Source organism: Thamnophis elegans, chromosome 14 (genome assembly GCF_009769535.1).
Source record: "Thamnophis elegans isolate rThaEle1 chromosome 14, rThaEle1.pri, whole genome shotgun sequence".
NCBI lineage: Eukaryota > Metazoa > Chordata > Lepidosauria > Squamata > Colubridae > Thamnophis > Thamnophis elegans.
In genome coordinates this window covers 6,867,189-6,888,112 of record NC_045554.1, presented here as the reverse complement: position 1 = coordinate 6,888,112, position 20,924 = coordinate 6,867,189, and the positions used below count along the sequence as shown (strand labels likewise).

General features: G+C 46.6%; 3 protein-coding genes across 5 annotated transcripts in view; 2 read left to right on the top strand and 1 right to left on the bottom strand.

Annotated features, from left to right (window-relative positions):
• DNAH3 (dynein axonemal heavy chain 3) overlaps positions 1 to 7,409 on the bottom strand; it is a 137,356-nt gene extending 129,947 nt beyond the window's left edge. The window contains exons 1-4 of the mRNA XM_032231008.1: positions 7,374 to 7,409; positions 5,981 to 6,679; positions 4,830 to 5,549; positions 3,913 to 4,674 (exon numbers count right to left, since the gene is read on the bottom strand). Of these exons, the coding sequence (XP_032086899.1) occupies positions 3,913 to 4,674; positions 4,830 to 5,549; positions 5,981 to 6,679; positions 7,374 to 7,409 (2,217 nt within the window). The remainder of the gene's footprint in view (positions 1 to 3,912; positions 4,675 to 4,829; positions 5,550 to 5,980; positions 6,680 to 7,373) is intronic.
• On the top strand, positions 3,122 to 13,987 carry TMEM159 (transmembrane protein 159). Of its 3 annotated transcripts, none has more exons than XM_032230823.1 (5): positions 3,122 to 3,324; positions 7,354 to 7,479; positions 10,346 to 10,514; positions 10,921 to 11,059; positions 13,296 to 13,987. In XM_032230823.1, exons 2-5 carry the CDS (start codon positions 7,408 to 7,410, stop codon positions 13,384 to 13,386), a joined length of 471 nt encoding a protein of 156 aa, XP_032086714.1. In that variant the 5' UTR covers positions 3,122 to 3,324; positions 7,354 to 7,407; the 3' UTR covers positions 13,387 to 13,987. The 3 variants fall into 3 exon arrangements, with proteins under 3 accessions (XP_032086714.1, XP_032086712.1, XP_032086713.1); XM_032230821.1 differs by having other exon boundaries at positions 3,122 to 3,426; XM_032230822.1 differs by lacking the exon at positions 3,122 to 3,324 and adding an exon at positions 3,433 to 3,553.
• A 242-nt stretch (positions 13,988 to 14,229) lies between these two features.
• Positions 14,230 to 18,612, top strand: LOC116517371 (melanin-concentrating hormone receptor 1-like). Its single transcript, XM_032230274.1, has 2 exons — positions 14,230 to 15,887; positions 17,553 to 18,612. Exons 1-2 carry the CDS (start codon positions 15,803 to 15,805, stop codon positions 18,542 to 18,544), a joined length of 1,077 nt encoding a protein of 358 aa, XP_032086165.1. The 5' UTR covers positions 14,230 to 15,802; the 3' UTR covers positions 18,545 to 18,612.
• The last annotated feature ends 2,312 nt before the right edge of the window (positions 18,613 to 20,924 follow it).

Sequence of the window (20,924 nt, the reverse complement as noted above, 5' to 3'; positions counted from 1 at the left end):
TCACCTGTTTCCGTGCTTGCTGGAGAGGCAGAGCTCAGAAAGAACTTCTGCTCCCTGACATTATCTCCCCCTTCTCGCTCGGGGTAACCGAGGGGAACGCATTGCTGTCACTAAGCAACCAGACTCCGCTCTTCCGACAGCTCCCCCCCCTCCCACTCCACCCACTTGGCTGCCATGCCATGCCATTCCTGCCAGGCTAAACCTCCACCAGCAGCTCCTCCTGCGAAAGGAAAAGCAGTTTGTTTAACAAGCAAACACTGTTTTGATATGGTAAGATGGACAGGATACTTAAGGTAGAACCAGGGGTGGGGAGACTGGGACAGCAATGGAGAGAGAGGGTGAGAAAGATCTTCGAGGGAGAAAAAGTACATAGTACTTGGATAATTTTCATTTATTTTAGTACAATCGCTTGCAAGAAACCAATATTTGCCATTGTAACTTCCATTGTTTTTTTAAAACTCCCCCCTTTTATTGGCTGTACACTTTAGTATTGTTAATTATCATTATATTCTATTGTTTGGCAAGTACACAGTGTCCTTTTGTCCCAGGGACAAATTACTTGTGTGCCTAACCAGGCTCGACCAAATACATATAGAATAAGTGTAGTACAGTTTGTTTAGTGACTGTTTGAAATGACAACTGAACTGAAAAAAAGTGACATAGGGCCGTTTTTCACACTTAATGACCATTGCAGCATCCCCATGAACAAAATTCAGGTGCTTGTGGTCGTAAGTCGAGGACTACCTGTATTTAAATGTATCTTTCAGTATGAGCCCAGCCGCAGTTCCTCGTTCCTCTTCTTGACTTGTATCTAGGACCCTCGATGGTGGCTTAACAAACAGGAAGTTGCATCAATAGGAGTGCCCTTCTCGTTTCAGGAAATAATTAAAATGAGAAAATGTCTCCTTAGCTCTCGGTTGCTTCTCTCCTTGATTAGTTTCCACCCATTGCTTCTTGTCCTGCCCTCAGGTGCTTTGGAGAATAGCTTGACCCTCCCCCCTCTTCTTTGTGGCAGCCCCTCAAATATTGGAACAAGGCTATCATGTCACCCCCCTGGTCCTTCCTTTTGTCCTTTACTACTTCCCATTCCCATCCCTAAACCTTTTTTGGAATCAAACTGCAGCTCAGAAGTTTTCACATCTAGGAGGGTTCTCTTTTATCTCCAAGGCTCAAGGATGGCTCTTTGTTTGCCAGCTGCTAAGTCCTGTACAGATGCCCTTTCTGAAATATAATCAAGCTCGAAAAGTCATCGGACTCAGAATAACAGAGTTGGAAGAGACCTTGGAGGTCTTCTAGTCCAACCCCTTGCTTAGGCAGGAAATCCTATACCATTTCAGACAAATGGTTATCCAATCTCTTCTTAAAAACTTCCAGTGTTGGAGCATTTACAGCTTCTGGAGGCTAGTTGTTCCACTGGTTAATATTGTGTACTGTATACTGTATATAACCTGTATACTGCAGAAGTCAAAAAGAGGGCCATGAAAATATTTACAGACCTCTCGCATCCTGAACATAAATTGTTTCAACTCCTACCCTCAAAATGACGCTATAGAGCATTGCACACCGACCACTAGACACAAGAGTTTTTTCCTGAATGCCATCACTCTGCTAAACAAATAATTCCCTCACCACCGTCAAACCATTCACTAAGGCTGCTTTACTATTTCTATTAGTCTTCTCATCGTTCCTATCACCCACCTCCTACCACTTATGACTTGCATGTCTGTAGCTTTGTTGCTTGTATCCTTATGATTTATATTGATATTGTTTCCTGATTGCTTATTTGTACCCTATGACTATCATTAACTGTTGTACTTGATGATTCCTGACGAATGTATCTTGTCTTTTTATTTACATTGAGAGCATCTGCACTAAAGACAAATTCCTTGTGTGTCCAATCACACTTGGCCAATAAAGAATTCTATTCTATTCTATTCTATTCTATTCTATTCTATTCTATTCAACTGTCAGGAAATTTCTCCTTAGTCCTAGGTTGCTTTTCTCCTTGATTAGTTTCCACCCATTGCTCCTTGTCCTGCCTTCAGGTGCCTTGGAGAATAGCTTGACTCCCTCTTCTTTGGGGCAGCCCCTGAGATATTGGAAGACTGCTCTCATGTCTCTCCTAGTCCTTCTTTTCATTAAACTAGACATACCCAAAATTCCTGCAACCGTTCTTCATTTGTTTTAGCCTCCAGTCCCCTAATCATTTTTGTTGCTCTTCTCCGCACTCTTTCTAGAGTCTCCACATCTTTTTGTAATATGGTGAGCAAAACTTATTTTTATCAATTTAACATTTAATTAATTTAATTAATTAATTTTATTAAGTTAATTACTTCAATTTAATTATTTTATTTTATTTATTTAATCAATTTAATTTATTTATTTAATCAATTTATTTATTTAATTATTTTATTTTATTAATTTAATGTAATTTATTTATTTAATCAATTTAATCAATTTATTTAGCTTATTTAATTTAATTTATTTAATTTATTTAATTTAATTTATTTAATTTAATTCATTTATTTAATTTATTTAATCAATTTAAGTTATTTATTTAATCAATTTATTTTATTTATTTAATCAGTTAATTTTATTTTATTTTATTATTTTATTTTAATTTATTTATTTAATCAATTTGATCAATTTATTTAGCTTATTTAATTTAATTTATTTAATTTAATTCATTTATTTAATTTATTTAATCAATTTAAGTTATTTATTTAATCAATTTATTTTATTTATTTAATCAGTTAATTTTATTTTATTTTATTATTTAATCAATTTACCGTAATCAATTTATTGAATTAATTTAATCAATTTGTCTTATTTAATTTATTTATTTAATTTAATTTATTTATTTAATCAATTTTATTTAAGTTATTTATTTAATCAATTTAATCAATTTATTTCATTTATTTATTTGATTTATTTAAATTATTTATTTAATCAATCTATTTAATTTATTTATTTAGGTGTGTCAAGCATGTGAGAGAAAAGAAGAATAAGGGTGAATATAAAACAGGTAAACAGAGAAGAAGTAGAAGGAGGCCTCAACTGGAGGCAGATGCCCAGCGGGGCCTTCCTCTTTCTATAAGGGCGTTTATCAATGATAGAAAAAGGCCCATAACGTCGGGCGGGCGTCGTGCCCAGCCACCATGGGAGTCAACCACCGTCCCTTTCTTCCGTGCCGGCTTCAACAGCTGCGCCCTGCAAGGGAGGAGCCGGGCTCCTTTCCCGAGAGGCCGATCCTCCTTGCCGGCATGAAGGCCAGCAGAGCGAATTCGGAAAGGCCGACTGACTGACTGACTGACGGGCGGCCGGGTGAGGCGAAGGGGAAGGCGGCCCCGGAGCGCCCCGCAGGGCCCAGCAGGCGAGGCGAGGAGGTGGCGCTGCGCTCGGCCTCTTTGCGGCGGCCCGGCGGAGGTACGTGAGGCCGAGGCAGCGAGGCAAGCCCGGCCCGCTTCCTCGCCTTTCCCTCCGGGGAGGAGGAGGAGGCGGAGAGGCCGCTTCGCAGGCCGAGCAGGCGGAGGTCCGGCTCGGGCTTTGGGAGGTGAGGAGGGGCGATGTTCAACAGGGCAGCCAGCCTCGCCGCGGCCCTTCAGGGACTGCTGAGGGTCAGGCAGAGATCCGACAGGACAGAGTCTGCCCTCCCTCCCCATGTTAATGGTCAGGCGGAGGTTCAACAGGGCATGGCTTTTCCTCAGAGTGCCTTTCAGGGGCTGCTGAGGGTGAGGGTGGTCAGGCAGAAGTCTGACAGGACAGAGTCCTCCCCATTGCCTCTGCTGAGGCTGGAGGGCCAGGCAGAGGTTCAACAGGACAGATTTTTCCCCTCATGCTCCTCCTCAGGTGCTGCTGAAACTGAAGGGCCAGGCAGAAGTCTGACAGGACAGTCCTCCCGCTCCCCGTTGCCTGGCTGAGGGTCAGGCAGAGGTTCAACAGGGCAGGGGTTTTCCTTAGAGTGCCTTTCAGGGGCTGCTGAGACTGGAGGATCAGGCAGAGGTTCAACAGGGCAGGGCTTTTCCTCAGAGTGCCTTTTAGGTGCTGCTGAGGCTGGAGGATCAGGCGGAGGTTCAACAGGGCAGGGCTTTTCCTCAGAGTGCCTTTCAGGTGCTGCTGAGACTGGAGGATCAGGCGGAGGTTCAACAGGGCAGGGCTTTTCCTTAGAGTGCCTTTCAGGTGCTGCTGAGACTGGAGGATCAGGCGGAGGTTCAACAGGGCAGGGCTTTTCCTCAGAGTGCCTTTCAGGTGCTGCTGAGACTGGAGGATCAGGCGGAGGTTCAACAGGGCAGGGCTTTTCCTTAGAGTGCCTTTCAGGTGCTGCTGAGACTGGAGGATCAGGCGGAGGTTCAACAGGGCAGGGCTTTTCCTTAGAGTGCCTTTCAGGTGCTGCTGAGACTGGAGGATCAGGCGGAGGTTCAACAGGGCAGGGCTTTTCCTCAGAGTGCCTTTCAGGTGCTGCTGAGACTGGAGGATCAGGCGGAGGTTCAACAGGGCAGGGCTTTTCCTTAGAGTGCCTTTCAGGGGCTGCTGAGGCTGGAGGATCAGGCGGAGGTTCAACAGGGCAGGGCTTTTCCTCAGAGTGCCTTCCAGGGGCTGCTGAGACAGGAGGATCAGGCAGAGGTTCAACAGGGCATGGCTTTTCCTCAGAGTGCCTTTCAGATGCTGCTGAGGCTGAGGGTGGTCAGGCAGAAGTCTGACAGGACAGAGTCCTCCCCATTGCCTCTGCTGAGGCTGGATGGCCAGGCAGAGGTTCAACAGGACAGATTTTTCCCCTCATGCTCCTCCTCAGGTGCTGCTGAAACTGAAGGGCCAGGCAGAAGTCTGACAGGACAGTCCTCCCGCTCCCCGTTGCCCCGGCTGAGGGTCAGGCAGAGGTTCAACAGGGCAGGGGTTTTCCTTAGAGTGCCTTTCAGGGGCTGCTGAGGCTGGAGGATCAGGCGGAGGTTCAACAGGGCAGGGCTTTTCCTCAGAGTGCCTTTCAGGTGCTGCTGAGACTGGAGGATCAGGCGGAGGTTCAACAGGTCAGGGGTTTTCCTTAGAGTGCCTTTCAGGGGCTGCTGAGGCTGGAGGATCAGGCGGAGGTTCAACAGGTCAGGGCTTTTCCTCAGAGTGCCTTTCAGGTGCTGCTGAGACTGGAGGATCAGGCGGAGGTTCAACAGGTCAGGGCTTTTCCTCAGAGTGCCTTTCAGGTGCTGCTGAGACTGGAGGATCAGGCGGAGGTTCAACAGGGCAGGGCTTTTCCTCAGAGTGCCTTTCAGGTGCTGCTGAGACTGGAGGATCAGGCGGAGGTTCAACAGGTCAGGGCTTTTCCTCAGAGTGCCTTTCAGGTGCTGCTGAGACTGGAGGATCAGGCGGAGGTTCAACAGGTCAGGGCTTTTCCTCAGAGTGCCTTTCAGGTGCTGCTGAGACTGGAGGATCAGGCGGAGGTTCAACAGGGCAGGGCTTTTCCTTAGAGTGCCTTTCAGGTGCTGCTGAGACTGGAGGATCAGGCGGAGGTTCAACAGGGCAGGGCTTTTCCTCAGAGTGCCTTTCAGGTGCTGCTGAGACTGGAGGATCAGGCGGAGGTTCTACAGGGCAGGGCTTTTCCTTAGAGTGCCTTTCAGGTGCTGCTGAGACTGGAGGATCAGGCGGAGGTTCAACAGGGCAGGGCTTTTCCTTAGAGTGCCTTTCAGGGGCTGCTGAGGCTGGAGGATCAGGCGGAGGTTCAACAGGGCAGGGCTTTTCCTCAGAGTGCCTTCCAGGGGCTGCTGAGACAGGAGGATCAGGCAGAGGTTCAACAGGGCATGGCTTTTCCTCAGAGTGCCTTTCAGATGCTGCTGAGGCTGAGGGTGGTCAGGCAGAAGTCTGACAGGACAGAGTCCTCCCCATTGCCTCTGCTGAGGCTGGATGGCCAGGCAGAGGTTCAACAGGACAGATTTTTCCCCTCATGCTCCTCCTCAGGTGCTGCTGAAACTGAAGGGCCAGGCAGAAGTCTGACAGGACAGTCCTCCCGCTCCCCGTTGCCCCGGCTGAGGGTCAGGCAGAGGTTCAACAGGGCAGGGGTTTTCCTTAGAGTGCCTTTCAGGGGCTGCTGAGGCTGGAGGATCAGGCGGAGGTTCAACAGGTCAGGGCTATTCCTCAGAGTGCCTTTCAGGTGCTGCTGAGACTGGAGGATCAGGCGGAGGTTCAACAGGGCAGGGCTTTTCCTTAGAGTGCCTTTCAGGTGCTGCTGAGACTGGAGGATCAGGCGGAGGTTCAACAGGGCAGGGCTTTTCCTCAGAGTGCCTTTCAGGTGCTGCTGAGACTGGAGGATCAGGCGGAGGTTCAACAGGTCAGGGCTTTTCCTCAGAGTGCCTTTCAGGTGCTGCTGAGACTGGAGGATCAGGCGGAGGTTCAACAGGTCAGGGCTTTTCCTCAGAGTGCCTTTCAGGGGCTGTTGAGGCTGGAGGATCAGGCGGAGGTTCAACAGGGCAGGGCTTTTCCTCAGAGTGCCTTTCAGGTGCTGCTGAGACTGGAGGATCAGGCGGAGGTTCAACAGGGCAGGGCTTTTCCTTAGAGTGCCTTTCAGGTGCTGCTGAGACTGGAGGATCAGGTGGAGGTTCAACAGGGCATGGCTTTTCCTCAGAGTGCCTTTCAGGTGCTGCTGAGGCTGGAGGATCAGGCGGAGGTTCAACAGGGCAGGGCTTTTCCTCAGTGCCTTTCAGGCAGAGATCCAACAGGACATTTTTTTGCCCCTGTTCAGAGTGGAGGGTCAGGCAGAGGTTCACTGGGAAATATTCCCCCCTCCCTGCTTGTTCCTCAGGTCCTGCTTAGCCTGGATGGTCAGGCAGAGGTTCAACTGGGCCGCTTTTTCCTCACATTTCTCCCCACCCCAGCCCTGTTGAGGCCGGAGAGTCAGGCAGAGGTTCCACGGGACAGTCTGATTTTGAAGACCAACTAGCTGCTTTGGCACGTGAGCCAGTAAGCCAACATCTGAATTTTGATCGCCTGACTATGAATTTATAAGTATGAAAAAAAATGTCATAAATGGCTTTTTTTCAGTGCCGTTGTAACTTCAAACAGTCGCTAAACAAATGGTTTACCTGTAGTAGATTTTCCCTCTTTGCAAACTATGGTGCGGTCTGCTTTACATTTGGGGATCTGACTAAACAATTAATTTAGTGGAACAACTTGCCTCCAGAAGTTGTGAATGCCCCAACACTGGAAGTCTTTAAGAAGATGTTAGATAACCATTTGTCTGAAACGGTATAGGGTTTCCTGCCTAGGAAGGGGGTTGGACTAGAAGACCTCCAAGGTCCCTCCCAACTCTGCTATTGTATTGTAAACGCAGCAGTCAAAATATTCCTTTCTTTTTTTTCATTCTCTTTCTAGGATTTAGGATTTGAAAAGGCGATTTGATTGGTTTTTAAGCTTGAAAGCGTCACCATGTCCAAAGAGGTGAAGGAACTCCAGAAACGGTGGCTGGCCATGATGGATACGGTACATAGCAACTCACATGTGAGTTACGGAGGACTTTATAGCTTTTGGGGGGCATCTTCCTTCTGTTTAGGGAGAAAGGCAAACTGAGCTAAGAGCAGGTCTAAATAAAAATTGGCCGGGAAGGAGAATTATCCACTCTTACACGTCTTCTTTCCAGTTGGGTTATGGTAGTGCAAATAGCAATAGCAATAGCAGTTAGACTTATATACCGCTTCATAGGGCTTTCAGCCCTCTCTAAGCGGTTTACAGAGTCAGCATATCGCCCCCACAGTCTGGGTCCTCATTTCACCCACCTCGGAAGGATGGAAGGCTGAGTCAACCTTGAGCCGGTGAGATTAGAACCGCTGAACTGCAGATAGCAGTCAGCTGAAGTGGCCTGCAGTACTGCACTCTAACCACTGCGCCACCTTGGCTCTTTTAAAGATCAGCCAATTGGGCAACTGCAACAGATGGTGTTTAAATAATTGTGTTCAATAATAATAATTGTGTTTAAATATCAGTGACTAGGTCAGTGGTAGCTAATATTTTTGTCGTCACATGCTGAAAGCGCATGACATTGCACCCATAATGCAATGTGTGTGTGAGACACACACATTGCATTATGGGTGCCCTGCCCTCTGCACCTATGTGTGTGACACCCCCATGCTCTCCTGCACCCTGTTTTGGGCCTAGTAGGCCTCCCTGCAGCCTCCTGGGAGCAAAAATGGGCCATAGGTCCAGCACCACAGCTGCGCCCCATTTTGCACCTAGTGGGCCACCCTGCAGCCTCCTGAAACCAAAAATGGGCTGCGGCGGGCACACCGCACCCTTTGCACGTCCCCCCTGCACATGCGCACATGACACCTGCTCACCCCACGCATGCTCACACGTCTCCTGCATGCGCCCCACCCGCCACGCATCCTGGCAGAGACCCGAAAATCAGCCAATAATAATAATTGTGTTTAAATATCACTGACTAGGTCAGTGGTAGCTAATATTTTTGTCGTCACATGCTGAAAGCGCATGAGGCGGGAGGCGGGAGCGCACACGCGTGCGGTGAAGCTGAGCTGGGGTGATGGCTCGCCTGCCCGCAGAACGGGCTCTCTGTGCACTAGGTTGTGCGAACACAGCTTTCCAAGGTTATTTGGGGGAAGTGGCAAAAAATGTTTGGATATAACTACAACTACATCATCAAAGGCTCCCCTTTTTTTGTGTTGAGTGACAGAGAAGAATAGCAGGGCATCCTTAGCAATAGCAATAGCAGTTAGACTTATATACCGCTTCATAGGGCTTTCAGCCCTCTCTAAGTGGTTTACAGAGTCAGCATATCGCCCCAACAATCCGCGTCCTCATTTTACCCACCTCGGAAGGATGGAAGGCTGAGTCAACCCTGAGCCGGTGAGATTTGAACCGCTGAACTGCAGATAGCAGTCAGTTGAAGTGGCCTGCAGTACTGCACTCTAACCACTGCGCCACCTCGGCTCTAAATCCCTGTGCGGTTGTGGCTGCCATATTGATTTGACCTCTCTCAAATTTACCTTAGTGTAAACAATCTCTGCTTTCATCATCTTTCGCCCTGATTTATTTACCTCTGTACCTATATGAACCCAAACAGTCTTTGTTTGTCAATCAAGCCTTGATGAATCACTGCTTTGTTTTAACTGAAACACTCCCGTAAATCGTAGTTAAGGCAAGCAGGCTTTCGTGTATTGTTGCAAGCAACCTCTGACTAACAGTGCAGCTTTATATTGGTTTATATCTCTATTTATTTATAACAAGCCCTCAAAACAAACTCTAATGATTCTGCCTAGTTGAGTAACAAAACTTTTTCAAGCTCAGAGAGCACCAAGGACTCTAAAGCCCCACCCCCTTTTCTTCTCTTTCTTTTTTTGCTAAGGCAGTTGAATCTCTGAACAATTCAAAATGAATTTTAACTTTGTGACTATAATTGCATGCCCTGGATATTTAGGGGAGATGATTTCATCCTGATATTCAGGGCTTTTGTCATAAATTCAAGACAGGTTCATAACTAAGTAGAGTCACACTTCAACAGTGAAGAGGTAGTCCTCAACTTAAAACCATTTGCTTAATGACTGATCAAAGTTACAATGGCACTGAAAAAGTGGTTTTCATACTTACGACCATGGCAGCATTCCCATGTTCACCTGATTGAAATTTGAACTTGTGGCCGTTGGCCTGTATTTATAGTCGCATGATCCTCATTTGCAACCTTCCCAGTTGGATTACGACAAGCCGAATCAATGGGGAATCCAGATTTGCTTAATGACTGGATAATTCACTTATCAACTGCAGTAATTCACTTAACAACTATGGCAAGAAAATGGAACAAAACTCACTTAACATTTATTTATTTAGTTTGTCAAACATGTACAAGATAACAGGTGTAGGTATAAACACGGACATAAATACAAATAAATGGGGACAGTAAGACAGGGACGGTAGGCACGCTGGTGTGCTTATGCACACCCTCTTACAGACCTCTTAGGAATGGGGTGACGTCCACAGTAGCCAGTTTGAGGTTGAAGCTGGGGGGGGGGGGGGTTGAGGATGTAACAACGGAGTCAGGTAGAGCATTCCAGGCATTGACCCCTCTGTTGCTGAAGTCGTATTTTCTGCAATCGAGTTTGGAGCAGTTTACTTTGAGTTTGTATCTGTTATGTGCTCTTGTATTATTGCGGTTGAAGCTGAAGTAGAAGTAGAAGCTGAAGAATATCTGCCTTACTTAGCAACATAAATTTTGGGGCTCAATTGTGGCCGTAGGCTGAGGACACCCTGTGTTAAGCTCGCCTTAATTCAATGATTTCCTCTTGAAATAGTTTCGCTTCCCAGAATAAACCCCCCACACCTTCAAAAACATTTCCCTTTTGTTCCCTCTACATCCCAGGTGGTTGCTTTCATGAACTCCAGAGTTGGCCAGTATTTAGATGATCACCCTTTCGTCGCCCTCTCCCTGATGGTATTTATTGCGGCCTCGGCCGTCCCCATTGCGTTCTTCCTGGCTTTTGTCGTCACTACCACGGTCCTGGCGTGCATCGGAGTGATCGTCATGGAAGGTATTCACGCCTTTGGGGAAATGGGGTTGGGATGACGACCACGCGCCTCTCTGGAGACAGCTGCAGCCTTTGAAAGGAATTTAGAGCTTTCAACGTGCTCGTCATCCGAGGCTACCCGATGACAATAAATAAAGTTAAACTTGCTTGAAGTTTAATGGCAGGAGGCCTGTTTCCTTGGCAACAGTGCAGAAGTAAGTCTTCGTTGCCTCTTTACAGGATTTTATTCACTCTCCCTAATCTAGTCTACTACCCTAAGATATCTTAGGGCCTCCCGGACAAGAACTAACCAGTCCTAAGTTTGCTGAGCAGCCATAAATTTGCTAGTTGCTGCCATCTATTGATAGTGATGCAGTAAAGAGAATTCCCTAGAGAAACCATAAGGCTAATTGCATCTCCTTCCTCCTAGGTTTCGTAATATCCTTAGGTGGCGTCACCTTGCTTTGCATTCTCGGTGGGCTGGGCTTGCTGTCGCTGCTGGTTTCCGGAATGCTGAGCATTTGTTACCTGTCTCTTACAGCCCTGCTCAGCTACTGGCCCGTTCAAGAGTAAGTACCTCAGGTCTGATAATAAATTATACTCCATAAATTGTTCCAGAGCAGCCACAAACCACAGGATTATGTAGGAAGACGAACAGGCAGAGCTTGGAGGTGGAGTCAAGAGAGGACATAGCCTAGAATCCTTATGCCTCCATCAATGCTCCAAGCCCAGCCCCTCCCCCTCCCCTTGAATTCTGTTAACTCTTATCAAGCATCAATTTAATGTTGACAATTACTGGACTGGATTCTTGTCCTAGGCTTGAGCAATAAATCCTCTGAACTGGAACTTAACGTGAGGTCCTGATTCTTCACGCCTGATGGACCCGGCCCACATTTGCTGCCTTGACTACCCTTCAAACGGGAGTCATGCAAATGTTTGGCAGGAAATCTACTTCCAACAGATGGGTGGAGCTCCTGCATTGTGCTTCGGTTTAACTGTAGGGTTGTGAACAAGCTGTAACGAATGGTCCAGCTCATGCCTAAAGTTAAATTTTGAATTATGGTTCAAAAGCCTCAGAAACCAGCTTCCCTATAAGGCAGGGGTGTCAGATTCAAGGCCAGTGGGCCGAATCCAGCCCACGGGGTGCTTGGATCTGGCCCGCGGATCTGGAGGCAGAAAAGGACTGGCCCGCGGTGCCTCTGCCAGCGAAAACAGATCTCCCTTTTCGCTGGCAGAGGGCTAGCAAAACAAATTAAAAACAAAGCAAAGGGAGAAATGTTTCCCCTTTTGCATTTGAGCATGGAAGAAGGGACAGAAAAGGAGAAGAGAAAAGACAAAGAAGGAAGAGAGCAAAGAAGGAAGGAAGGTTATAATGAGAGGGAGGGTCTGAGGGAAGTCCTGCCTTAGCACTTGGCCACCACAGGTGCCCCCGACACAAGTGATGTTGAGCTGGCCACGCCTTCCCCCCCCCCAGGCCAAACGCAACCTTGATGCAGCCCTCAATGAAATCCAAGTTTGATACCCCTGCTCTAAGGCATATTAATGTTCTCCTTGACTTTGTATAGTTCACAGACCAGGTTTTATAATAAATTTATCTTGCACTTCCAACCAGACGTGACTCATTTGACAAACCACAGTCGCACAAGCCAGCTTGGCACCATTTCTTATCCCAGTCACTGGCTTGGCAGGGTAAATTCAAGGAAAAATAAAGTGCACTTTGTGATTCATGTATTCCCCTCCAGGCTGTATCCAGTCCCTAAGCTCTCAGTGGCAGCAACGGCCCACTTTCCCCAAGATTTTGAAGAGTCACAGTCTATATTTTTTATGCGTCTGCTATAGCCTATTTTATCCCTTTCTCTAGGCTATTTCCACTTAAGATGTAATTGCCGCATGGCCTCCACTCTTCCCACAGACCAATATCGATTCTCATTTGCAGCCATTCACATCCCACACATCCACAACCTCAAAAATTATATTCCGCTTGTGGTCTAAGACCCAACCTCTGTGATTAATTTGTATTTTGCCAGATTTTTCATGTGGATTCCCCTTCGTTGAATGCGCCATGCATCGGCACAATAAAGCTATTGCCTGGCAAAGTTAAAAGAGTTTCTGCTGGAACCGACAATCAGCCTAAACAACAAATTGCCAATTGATGCTAAACAAAATAACGCAACCTGCAAACCCATCTAGAAAAAGACGTGCCAGCATTTTTAAAAACTTCAGGGCGGAAGGAAGGGCCTTCGGTTTTCCTTCCAAATAGCTCTGGAAACAAGGTCACATACTCATGAATATTCTGAAATTTTGAATAGCCGCCCTGTTCGCTAATGAGATGTCACCCGTGAAAGCTGCGATCTTGATCCCTTTCTCTCTCTCTCTCTCTCTCTCTCTCTCTCTCTCTCTCTCTCTCTGTGTGTGTGTCTGTCTCTGTCTATATCTTTCTGTCTTTCTGTATCTGTCTCTCTGACTCTGTGTCTGTGTGTCTCTCTGTCTCTGTCTCTCTCCATGTCTGTCTCTCTCTCTGTCTCTCTGTTTCTGTCTGTGTGTGTGTATGTGTGTCTCTCTCTCTGTCTCTCTCTTTCTGTCTTTCTGTATCTCTCTGTCTTTCTGTCTGTCTCTCTGTCTGTGTGTGTGTGTCTGTCTGTCTCTCTGTCTCTGTCTCTCTCTCCATGTCTGTCTCTCTCTCTCTCTCCGTGTCTGTCTCTCTGTCTCTCTGTCTCTGTCTCTCTCTGTATCTGTGTGTGTGTGTGTGTCTTTCTCTGTCTGTCTCTCTCTGTCTGTCTCTGTCTATCTCTATCTCTCTCTCAGGGGCCTGTCGAAGAGGGAGATTCGGAACGGAAGCGGTTTTGTCTCCAAGAACCTTTTTGACGAGGAACCAGAGACGACTAACAAGGAGTGAATAAATTGGATAGCGGCTCAAAATGTCTCCAGCAGTGGCACTTAAAGAAAAAATGTAGCTGGGAAAAACATCGTTGTTACTGTATTCTGTAGAATTGTTTACCCGCCGAGAGGATCAGGGTTCAGCTCCTTATGACGGGAATCAGAGAGGGATTTCTCCAGAGGCTGCCAGGGAGATAGTCAAGCCCTCGCGCCAATTATTTCGGAGACCTTCTCGGCAGCTTTTAGCCAGGACTTTCACGCATGGATGTTCCTGGAGCCCAGGACCCAACAACAGGGTCGATTTTAACATGAGAAGCGGGACAGGGGAATCTCTTTAAGCCTGACTGCAAACAGAACAGAAATATAGGTGGTGACAGAGACCCCGAATTAAAGCTGGTGCATCTCTTCATATTTGCATTTCGGTTAGGACTAGGTCAAACATTTTTTATTCTTTGTCTCTAGGGTATTGGGGGATTGTGTTTTACCATTTTGTTGTTGTTGTTGTTGTTGTTGTTGTATTTAGCAGCTTTGCAGAAAGCTGGTTGGTTAACCACAGTGGTATTTTCTTCTGCTTCATTGCTAAAGCTGCCATCAGATATACACTAAACGGTTACTTTTCATCCAAGCTGTCTCTGTCCCATTTCTCCGTTTGCAACAACGGTGTGAATGTGTGAAGCCCTGGCACTTCATCTTTAGCCCTCTTTCTCGCTTTTTTTTCTTTCTCTCTTTCTCTCTTTCTCTTTCTTTATCTATCTATTTAATCTATCTAATCTTTCTTTCTCTCTCTTTCTCTCTCTCTTTCTCTTTCTCTCTTTCTCTTTCTCTTCTTTCTCTCTTTTCCTTCCTTCCTTCCTTCCTTCCTTCCTTCCTTCCTTCCTTTCTTTCTTTCTTCTTTCTTGCCTGAGAGCTACATCACATTCTTGTTGTGACAACCTATTCCAGAAAGCTGCCAAGTGGAGAATGTCAAAAATTAAATAGGATTTCAGTTTGGTTCCATTTCACTTTTGATTACAACTGAATACAGGCTGGATTGATTAGGTACACTTTTAATCATTTGCCTCTTTTATTAAATTAAAAACTAAGATGGCAACTTTCAGAGCTCCTACATTTCTGGCCCTGAGACTTCATTAGGGTTTGTGATCCAGAGCCTCAGACGGTGATTTTAAGGGCTAAGCAATAATTCAGTTATTTTGGGCTTAGCATGTTGTGTGAATTTAGCTAAATGCAGATTGTTCGGCAAACAGGGACTTTGTGTAGAAATACAAAAAGTATAATGGACATGCCACCTTTTAGCATTACTTTTATACCCCTAGAGTAGAGCTAAGTCATAGGATTTTCCCACCCGTATTCTGGATCTCTCCCTGGGAGATTCTGGATACACACAAGCTGGATATTTGGATAAGAATCTATCCAAAGACCAAGCTTAAAGATGGCCATAGCCACATTTTCCCCACCCAACATCAAAAAAATATGCAGGTAGTCCTCCACTTAGGACAACCATTGAATTCTGGGAATTGACACAGTGTGAGGTTAGGAGGGAGCGAAAGAAAACGGGTGACAGAATAAATGAATGGAAATTAGGACTGCACTCTTCAATTTGCCCTTTAGCCCTACTGAGCGATGTCTGTAGCCCACTCTTGACAAATCACACTCAAGCAGTGCCAACTTCAAAAGGAAAATAGTCAATTTAACACGCACAACCGACAAAAGCCACACTGTGATGTCGTTTGTGCTCTGTGTACCTTCTGAATGCAATCACGGGCTTGCGAGCAGCAGGAAGCAACTCGGCTCTACAGGATAAGCTTTCTTAACCTCCCCTATTTGATCCCATTAGCTGGAAGACTCGTCATGCGACCACCCCGCAAAGAGGAAGAAAAACCCTGGGGGGGGGCAGCTTCCCAACCCCTTTTTGCCCCATTTCCCCACACACACCCCTCCTCTCAATTTACACAATTTACCCTCTAGTAAAATATGCCTGGCTAATTTCCAGCACATTTGTTTTGCTGGCTTCATTCAACCAACCACTCTTTAAAAAGTATCCTGGGGATAACTCGTTAAACCAGGGTTTGGTTGGCCCTGGATCATGCCTGCAGCTCACCCCCCTCCAGGTTTACGATAAATATGGGCTTAAACCCCATGGCTCACATCCTTGTTTCCAAGCTAAAAGTCCTCCCCAAAAATGCACAAAAATGGGCTGGCATTGGTGTGTGCAGAAGGCGGTGCACGAAAGCGAGCCAAGTCGAGAGAGTGTCTGTGCGTTTCTCCTTTCCTGCCACAAGCAACACTGCTCGTCTCAGAGAATCAGAAAAAAAATGTGGAAGGCATGAAAGAGAGAGAGAGAGCATCTCCTGGGGAATCCATCGCCACATGATCCCACCTTACCCTCTTCCCTACCAGCCCGGGGATCTAACTGCTTTCCTACGCTCCCTCCAAGAATGGATTTCCAAGCCAACCAGACCTCAAATGATTCTGATTCCATTCTAAACATCTCACAGCTGGGACCAGCCTTCCCTCCCGACGGTAAGCTGAAGCAGAAAAATGCAGGGGAATCAGGGAAAAGAAAGAAAGGATGGGGTTGATCCCAAACTTTCTCTGATCCTTAAACCTGAAAGGGAAGGATGAGAGGGAGATAAAAGATAGAAACTAGCCCAGAAATGTGTTTTATAGCCAGTTAGGGAAAATATCTCAAAAGGTGGTGGGTTTTGGTGATTCAATAGATCCTGGTGATTTCCTTTGGCTGCACAGATTGTGTTCATTTTCACGTTTGTTAAATGCCCAAGATGTTGTGGCTGTGTGTGTTTGTGTATTACAGGCAAAATCAGGGGGTGAAAGACTTCATCTATCCAGCTAAGGTAATCGTTGGCTTTCCCCCTTGTTGACTAAACCAGCATCGATGAGGTTTGCATGTTAGCCTTAGGCAAACTCCGATTTGGTTTCCGTTTAATCTGCTTTTCAAACCCAACCAAGATAAATGCTTGCTTGTCCTTGTAATGTGGAGAATTGGATGCCTGTCTGGCTATTGCAGAATTATCCTGCTTGGCCCTTTGATCTAGCCGGTTGGTGCAATTGAATTCAAGGTGATCCCTGGACCGAAAGCACCTGATCTCTCTTAAGCATCAAAAGAAGTCAAACTGATGGAGCGGGCGGTTGAAAGCCAATGGAAAAGAGTTTCTGGGCACGCACAGAAAACTCCTTTAGACCAAAAGGCAGCAGCTATGAAGTTTGGCTTCAAAGGGGAGATTGGATTTAAGTATCTCGAAATCAATGGGGTCTTCAGAACTCTGCTCCAAAATAGGATATAATAATGACCCTCCCCCCCTTTATGACCTGTGGAGTTCAACTCCCAGAATTTCAAGCTAATAATTAGAAAACACCATGCATGTTTTGCTCACAATTCCTTAAATTTTATACTGAGGAATTCTGGGTCCAAAGACTTCAACTCCCAGCATTCCTTAGTCAGCCATTTTTATAGTTGAAGTCCACAAGTCATAAAGTTGCCAAGTTTGGAGATCCTTGTTTTAAAATCTTATTCACTCTCTTAACGTAGTTAAAGGTTTCAATCATGTCCCTCCTTTCCTTCTGTCCTCCGTATGTCAGGGTTCCAAATAGCATCCAAAATTAAATCAGAGTCCAAGGCAAAGTATTGCTCAAAGTTCCAATTTATTAAGAGAGCCATGTTGGCACATCTGGGAAAACCTGAATCTGGAAGCTTCCTGGTTTTCCCCACCTAGTTGAAAGTTCAAAGTCTTGCCCCCCACACCCACAAGTCCCATCACAAGGTCCAATCTGCCACGCTGCCACGCTGGCAGCTTTCCACCCATCCAATTCTGGCCAGGTGCAAAGACAAAAGATGACCTTGGCTTTCTAGAAAGAATTGTGTTATGGCTACCTCTCATCTAACTCCGTACAATCCCCACCTCCCATTTTCCCACAATAGAAAATGCATAGTAGAATAACGGAAAGTGTGGCAGACCTGAGATCCACAAGCAAATATGGCTGCGGGCCTGACACTGTGATGCTTTCACTCTCTTGTGATGATCTGGACATGGAATGGTAGCTCCAAAGTTCCAGGAATCTGATCTGGGACCATCGGTGGTCATCTCAAGCTCTGGTGATCCAGCTTTTAGCTGAGGATTCTTGAACGTGGCACTTCAAGTTCCCTCTTTCTCTCCTCTTCCTTCACAGGCGACCTTGGCTCCACGAGCTATTCGACCGTTATCATGTCCACCCTCTTTGGTATCATCTGCCTGGTGGGCGTCGTTGGCAACAGCCTGGTGATCTGCGCCGTCTTGAAGAAATCCAGCCCCAGCAGCACCGTGCCCGATATCTTCATCGTCAATCTTTCCTTGGTGGACCTCCTCTTCCTCCTGGGGATGCCCTTCCTCATCCACCAGCTCTTGGGCCAAGGGAGCTGGAAATTCGGAGGGACCATGTGCACCATCATCACTGCTTTGGATGCCAACAGCCAGTTCACCAGCACTTACATCCTCACCGCCATGTCCATCGACCGCTACTTGGCGACCGTCTATCCTTTCTCCTCCACCCGCTTCAGGAAGCCCTCTATGGCGATCGCGGCCATCTGCCTCCTCTGGGCCCTCTCCTTTCTCAGCATCACGCCCGTCTGGATGTACGCCCAGCTCATTCCCTTGCCAGGTGAGCTCCTGGGCTGTGGGATACGTCTGCCGGATCCCCAGAGGGACATCTACTGGTATACCCTCTACCAGTTCTTCCTCGCGTTCGCCATCCCCTTCACGGTCATCACTGTGGCCTACCAGAGAATCCTCCTGAAGATGGCCAGGTCTTCTGAAGCCCTGACCAGGCAAAGAGGCACCCAGCTCCGGATCAAACGGGTGACCCGCATCGCCATCGCCATCTGCCTGGCCTTCTTCTTGTGTTGGGCTCCCTTCCACGCCCTACAGCTTGTCCAACTGGCCGTCGAGCCCACCTTGCCCTTCTACTACGCCTACAATGTGGCCATCAGCCTGGGTTATGCCAGCAGCTGCCTTAACCCTTTCATCTACATCTTGCTGGGGCAGAACTTCCGTCGGAGAATCACGGTGTCCGACCAACCTGCAGATGTGGAGGGTCTTTTCCAACATCAGGTCAAAAGCGGCCCTGGAGACCCCAGTGAATCTGGGCAGCCTTTGCTACATTTGGTCTCTGTCTTGGCCAGATAAGAGATGACAAATGGATTTAAGGCCCATTAGATCCCACAGATTAGGCCTCCTCTGGGTTCCATCTACTGGCCAATGTCATCTGGCTACTACCCGGGGGAGGGCCTTCTCTGTGGCTGCTCCGGCCCTTTGGAACGAACTCCCCGCAGAGATTCGGACCCTCACCTCTCTCCAGGCTTTCCGAAAAGCCGTTAAAACCTGGCTGTGTCGGCAGGCCTGGGGTTGATGAGTTCCCTTCCCCTCTCGAATCGTGTGACTGTTGGTTGTTTTTTAAATTCCCTTGTACCTTTTCTGTTGTAGTTTTTTTGTGTTTACCTTTCCCCCCCCCCCCTCTTGGGTTTGTGAGCCGCCCTGAGTCCCTCAGGGAATAGGGCGGCATATAAATAAAATAAACCTTCAAACCTTCATTTATTTCATCAGGAGTCTGTGAGTTGGATCCTAGGTAGAGAGGCAGATATTTCTCTTTCTGGGCACATTGAGAATAGATCTGCTGAATAGAACTCCGCATTGGCAATAGGAAGAGCATCCGGCCAGTAAACACCCAGCTCCATTCAGTTGCCCAGATTCCACCCTGCAAGGGATTATGGGGTAGTTAAGTGGAGATGATACATGCTCATCCACCATTTTTGAGAACTGGGGCCTTTGTAAACTGACCCATGGCTTAACCTGCAGGAGCAGAGTCATTAAATAAATCAATGTTTTGCAAATCTGGCAGCTTTAATAGGTGTGGACTTTTAAGCATACTGGCTGTGGAATTCTGGTAGTTGAAGTCCATACATCATAAAAGTAAAGTGGCCAAAAAAATTTTTTTGGGGGGGGATCCAACACTAAAATAAATCAAAGGCAGCTGAAGGAGTCATGGACATTGTCTGCTTCTTTTTTAAGTATTGAGATTCTCCAAACACCCCAAATTGATCAATCAAGAAACATTTTAAATGATATCCGTACCCCTACGTGGTGGCTCAGTGGCTAGGACGCCGAGCTTGTCAATCAGAAAGATCGGCAGTTCGGCGGTTCGAATCCCTAGCGCCGCATAACGGAGTGAGCTCCCGTGACTTGTCCCAGCTTCTGCCAACCTAGCAGTTCGAAAGCACGTACAAAATGCAAGTAGAAAAATAGGAACCACCTTTGGTGGGAAGGGAACAGCGTTCTGTGCGCCTTCAGCATTGAGTCATGCCAGCCACATGACCACGGAGACGTCTTCAGACAGCGCTGGCTCTTCGGCTTTGAAACAGAGAGGAGCACTGCCCCCTTGAGCCGGGAATGACTAGCGCATATGTGCGAGGAAGAACCTTTACCTTTACCCATTTTATTGGTGGTGAGGCACAAATCATTTTGGGACAAGACCCATAAAAACATTGATCAGAGATGTTGCTTGATATTCTCATTTCAATTCAGTTTAACTCCATCTAATGTTGTGTATGGACATGCCTATGCTGATTAAATTGCAAATACAGTATTGCTTTATTTTGTGTTTCGGTTTGGGTTTTTCGCCTGGAGTTTTGACCTTATGTGTTTGTGAACTGTATTGCACAGTCCAAAGCCTTGAATAAAGAGAATCTTTCTTTTAGAGAAATGGATTGCTGTGGTGGCAAAACAGCTAGTTCACACCTATTTTAACTCTCCGTCTAGTCCACAGTCTTGAATAAAGAGAATCTTTCTTTTAGAGAAATTGTTATTGTTGTGGTGGCAAAACAGCCAATTCACACCTATTTTAACTCTCCTTCTAGCCTCCTTTCATTGTAGGAAGATAGATTTGTTTAATAACTACGATTCACTGAACAACCACCATCACCAAAAATTGTTGGATCCAATTTCCATTGGTTTAGATTTGACCCAGTGTCAAATTTTGCTGGAAATTGATCTAGTAAATCTATTTTGTGGCCCTTGGTGCTCTCTGAGCTTGGTAATTTATCTTGCAAACATTTCATTACCAAGCTAAGGAACATCACAGCACTGATGGGGTTGCCAAGTTTGGTAATGAAACATCTGCAAGAAAACCACCAAGATCAAGAGAGCACCAAGAACCCCCCCAGTCTCCTCCTTCCCCTCCGTCCTCCTTTCCACTAACCATACACATAGCACTGAGGATGTTACCTAGTTGGGTCATGAAACGCTTGCTAGAAAACCAACAAGCACCAAGGATTCTACAGTTCATCCCTGAGCTACAAATATTACATCAGTAAAGCTGTTCCTTGAATAGAGGGAACTGGGAAAGATGAGGATGAGTTCAAGATTTTGCACCCGACACGAGTCAGTTTTGGCTGGCAAAGAATGCAACAGGAGCTGCATTCCAGACAGCAGAGAAGAGAGGAGCAAGATGGACACCTACAAAAATGCGGGATCATTTTCTATTTTAGATACGAGGCATTTCTAAGCAACG

What these genes read in the sequence shown, in the direction of transcription:
- TMEM159 (XM_032230823.1), top strand. Translation starts at nt 7,408, where the DNA reads ATGTCCAAAGAGGTGAAGGAACTCCAGAAACGGTGGCTGGCCATGATG. An exon ending in CGGAGTGATCGTCATGGAAG is followed by an intron (nt 10,515 to 10,920) that starts GTATTCACGCCT and finishes CCTTCCTCCTAG; the next exon opens with GTTTCGTAATATCCTTAGGT. An exon ending in AGCTACTGGCCCGTTCAAGA is followed by an intron (nt 11,060 to 13,295) that starts GTAAGTACCTCA and finishes TCTCTCTCTCAG; the next exon opens with GGGCCTGTCGAAGAGGGAGA.
- LOC116517371 (XM_032230274.1), top strand. Translation starts at nt 15,803, where the DNA reads ATGGATTTCCAAGCCAACCAGACCTCAAATGATTCTGATTCCATTCTA. An exon ending in ACCAGCCTTCCCTCCCGACG is followed by an intron (nt 15,888 to 17,552) that starts GTAAGCTGAAGC and finishes CTTCCTTCACAG; the next exon opens with GCGACCTTGGCTCCACGAGC.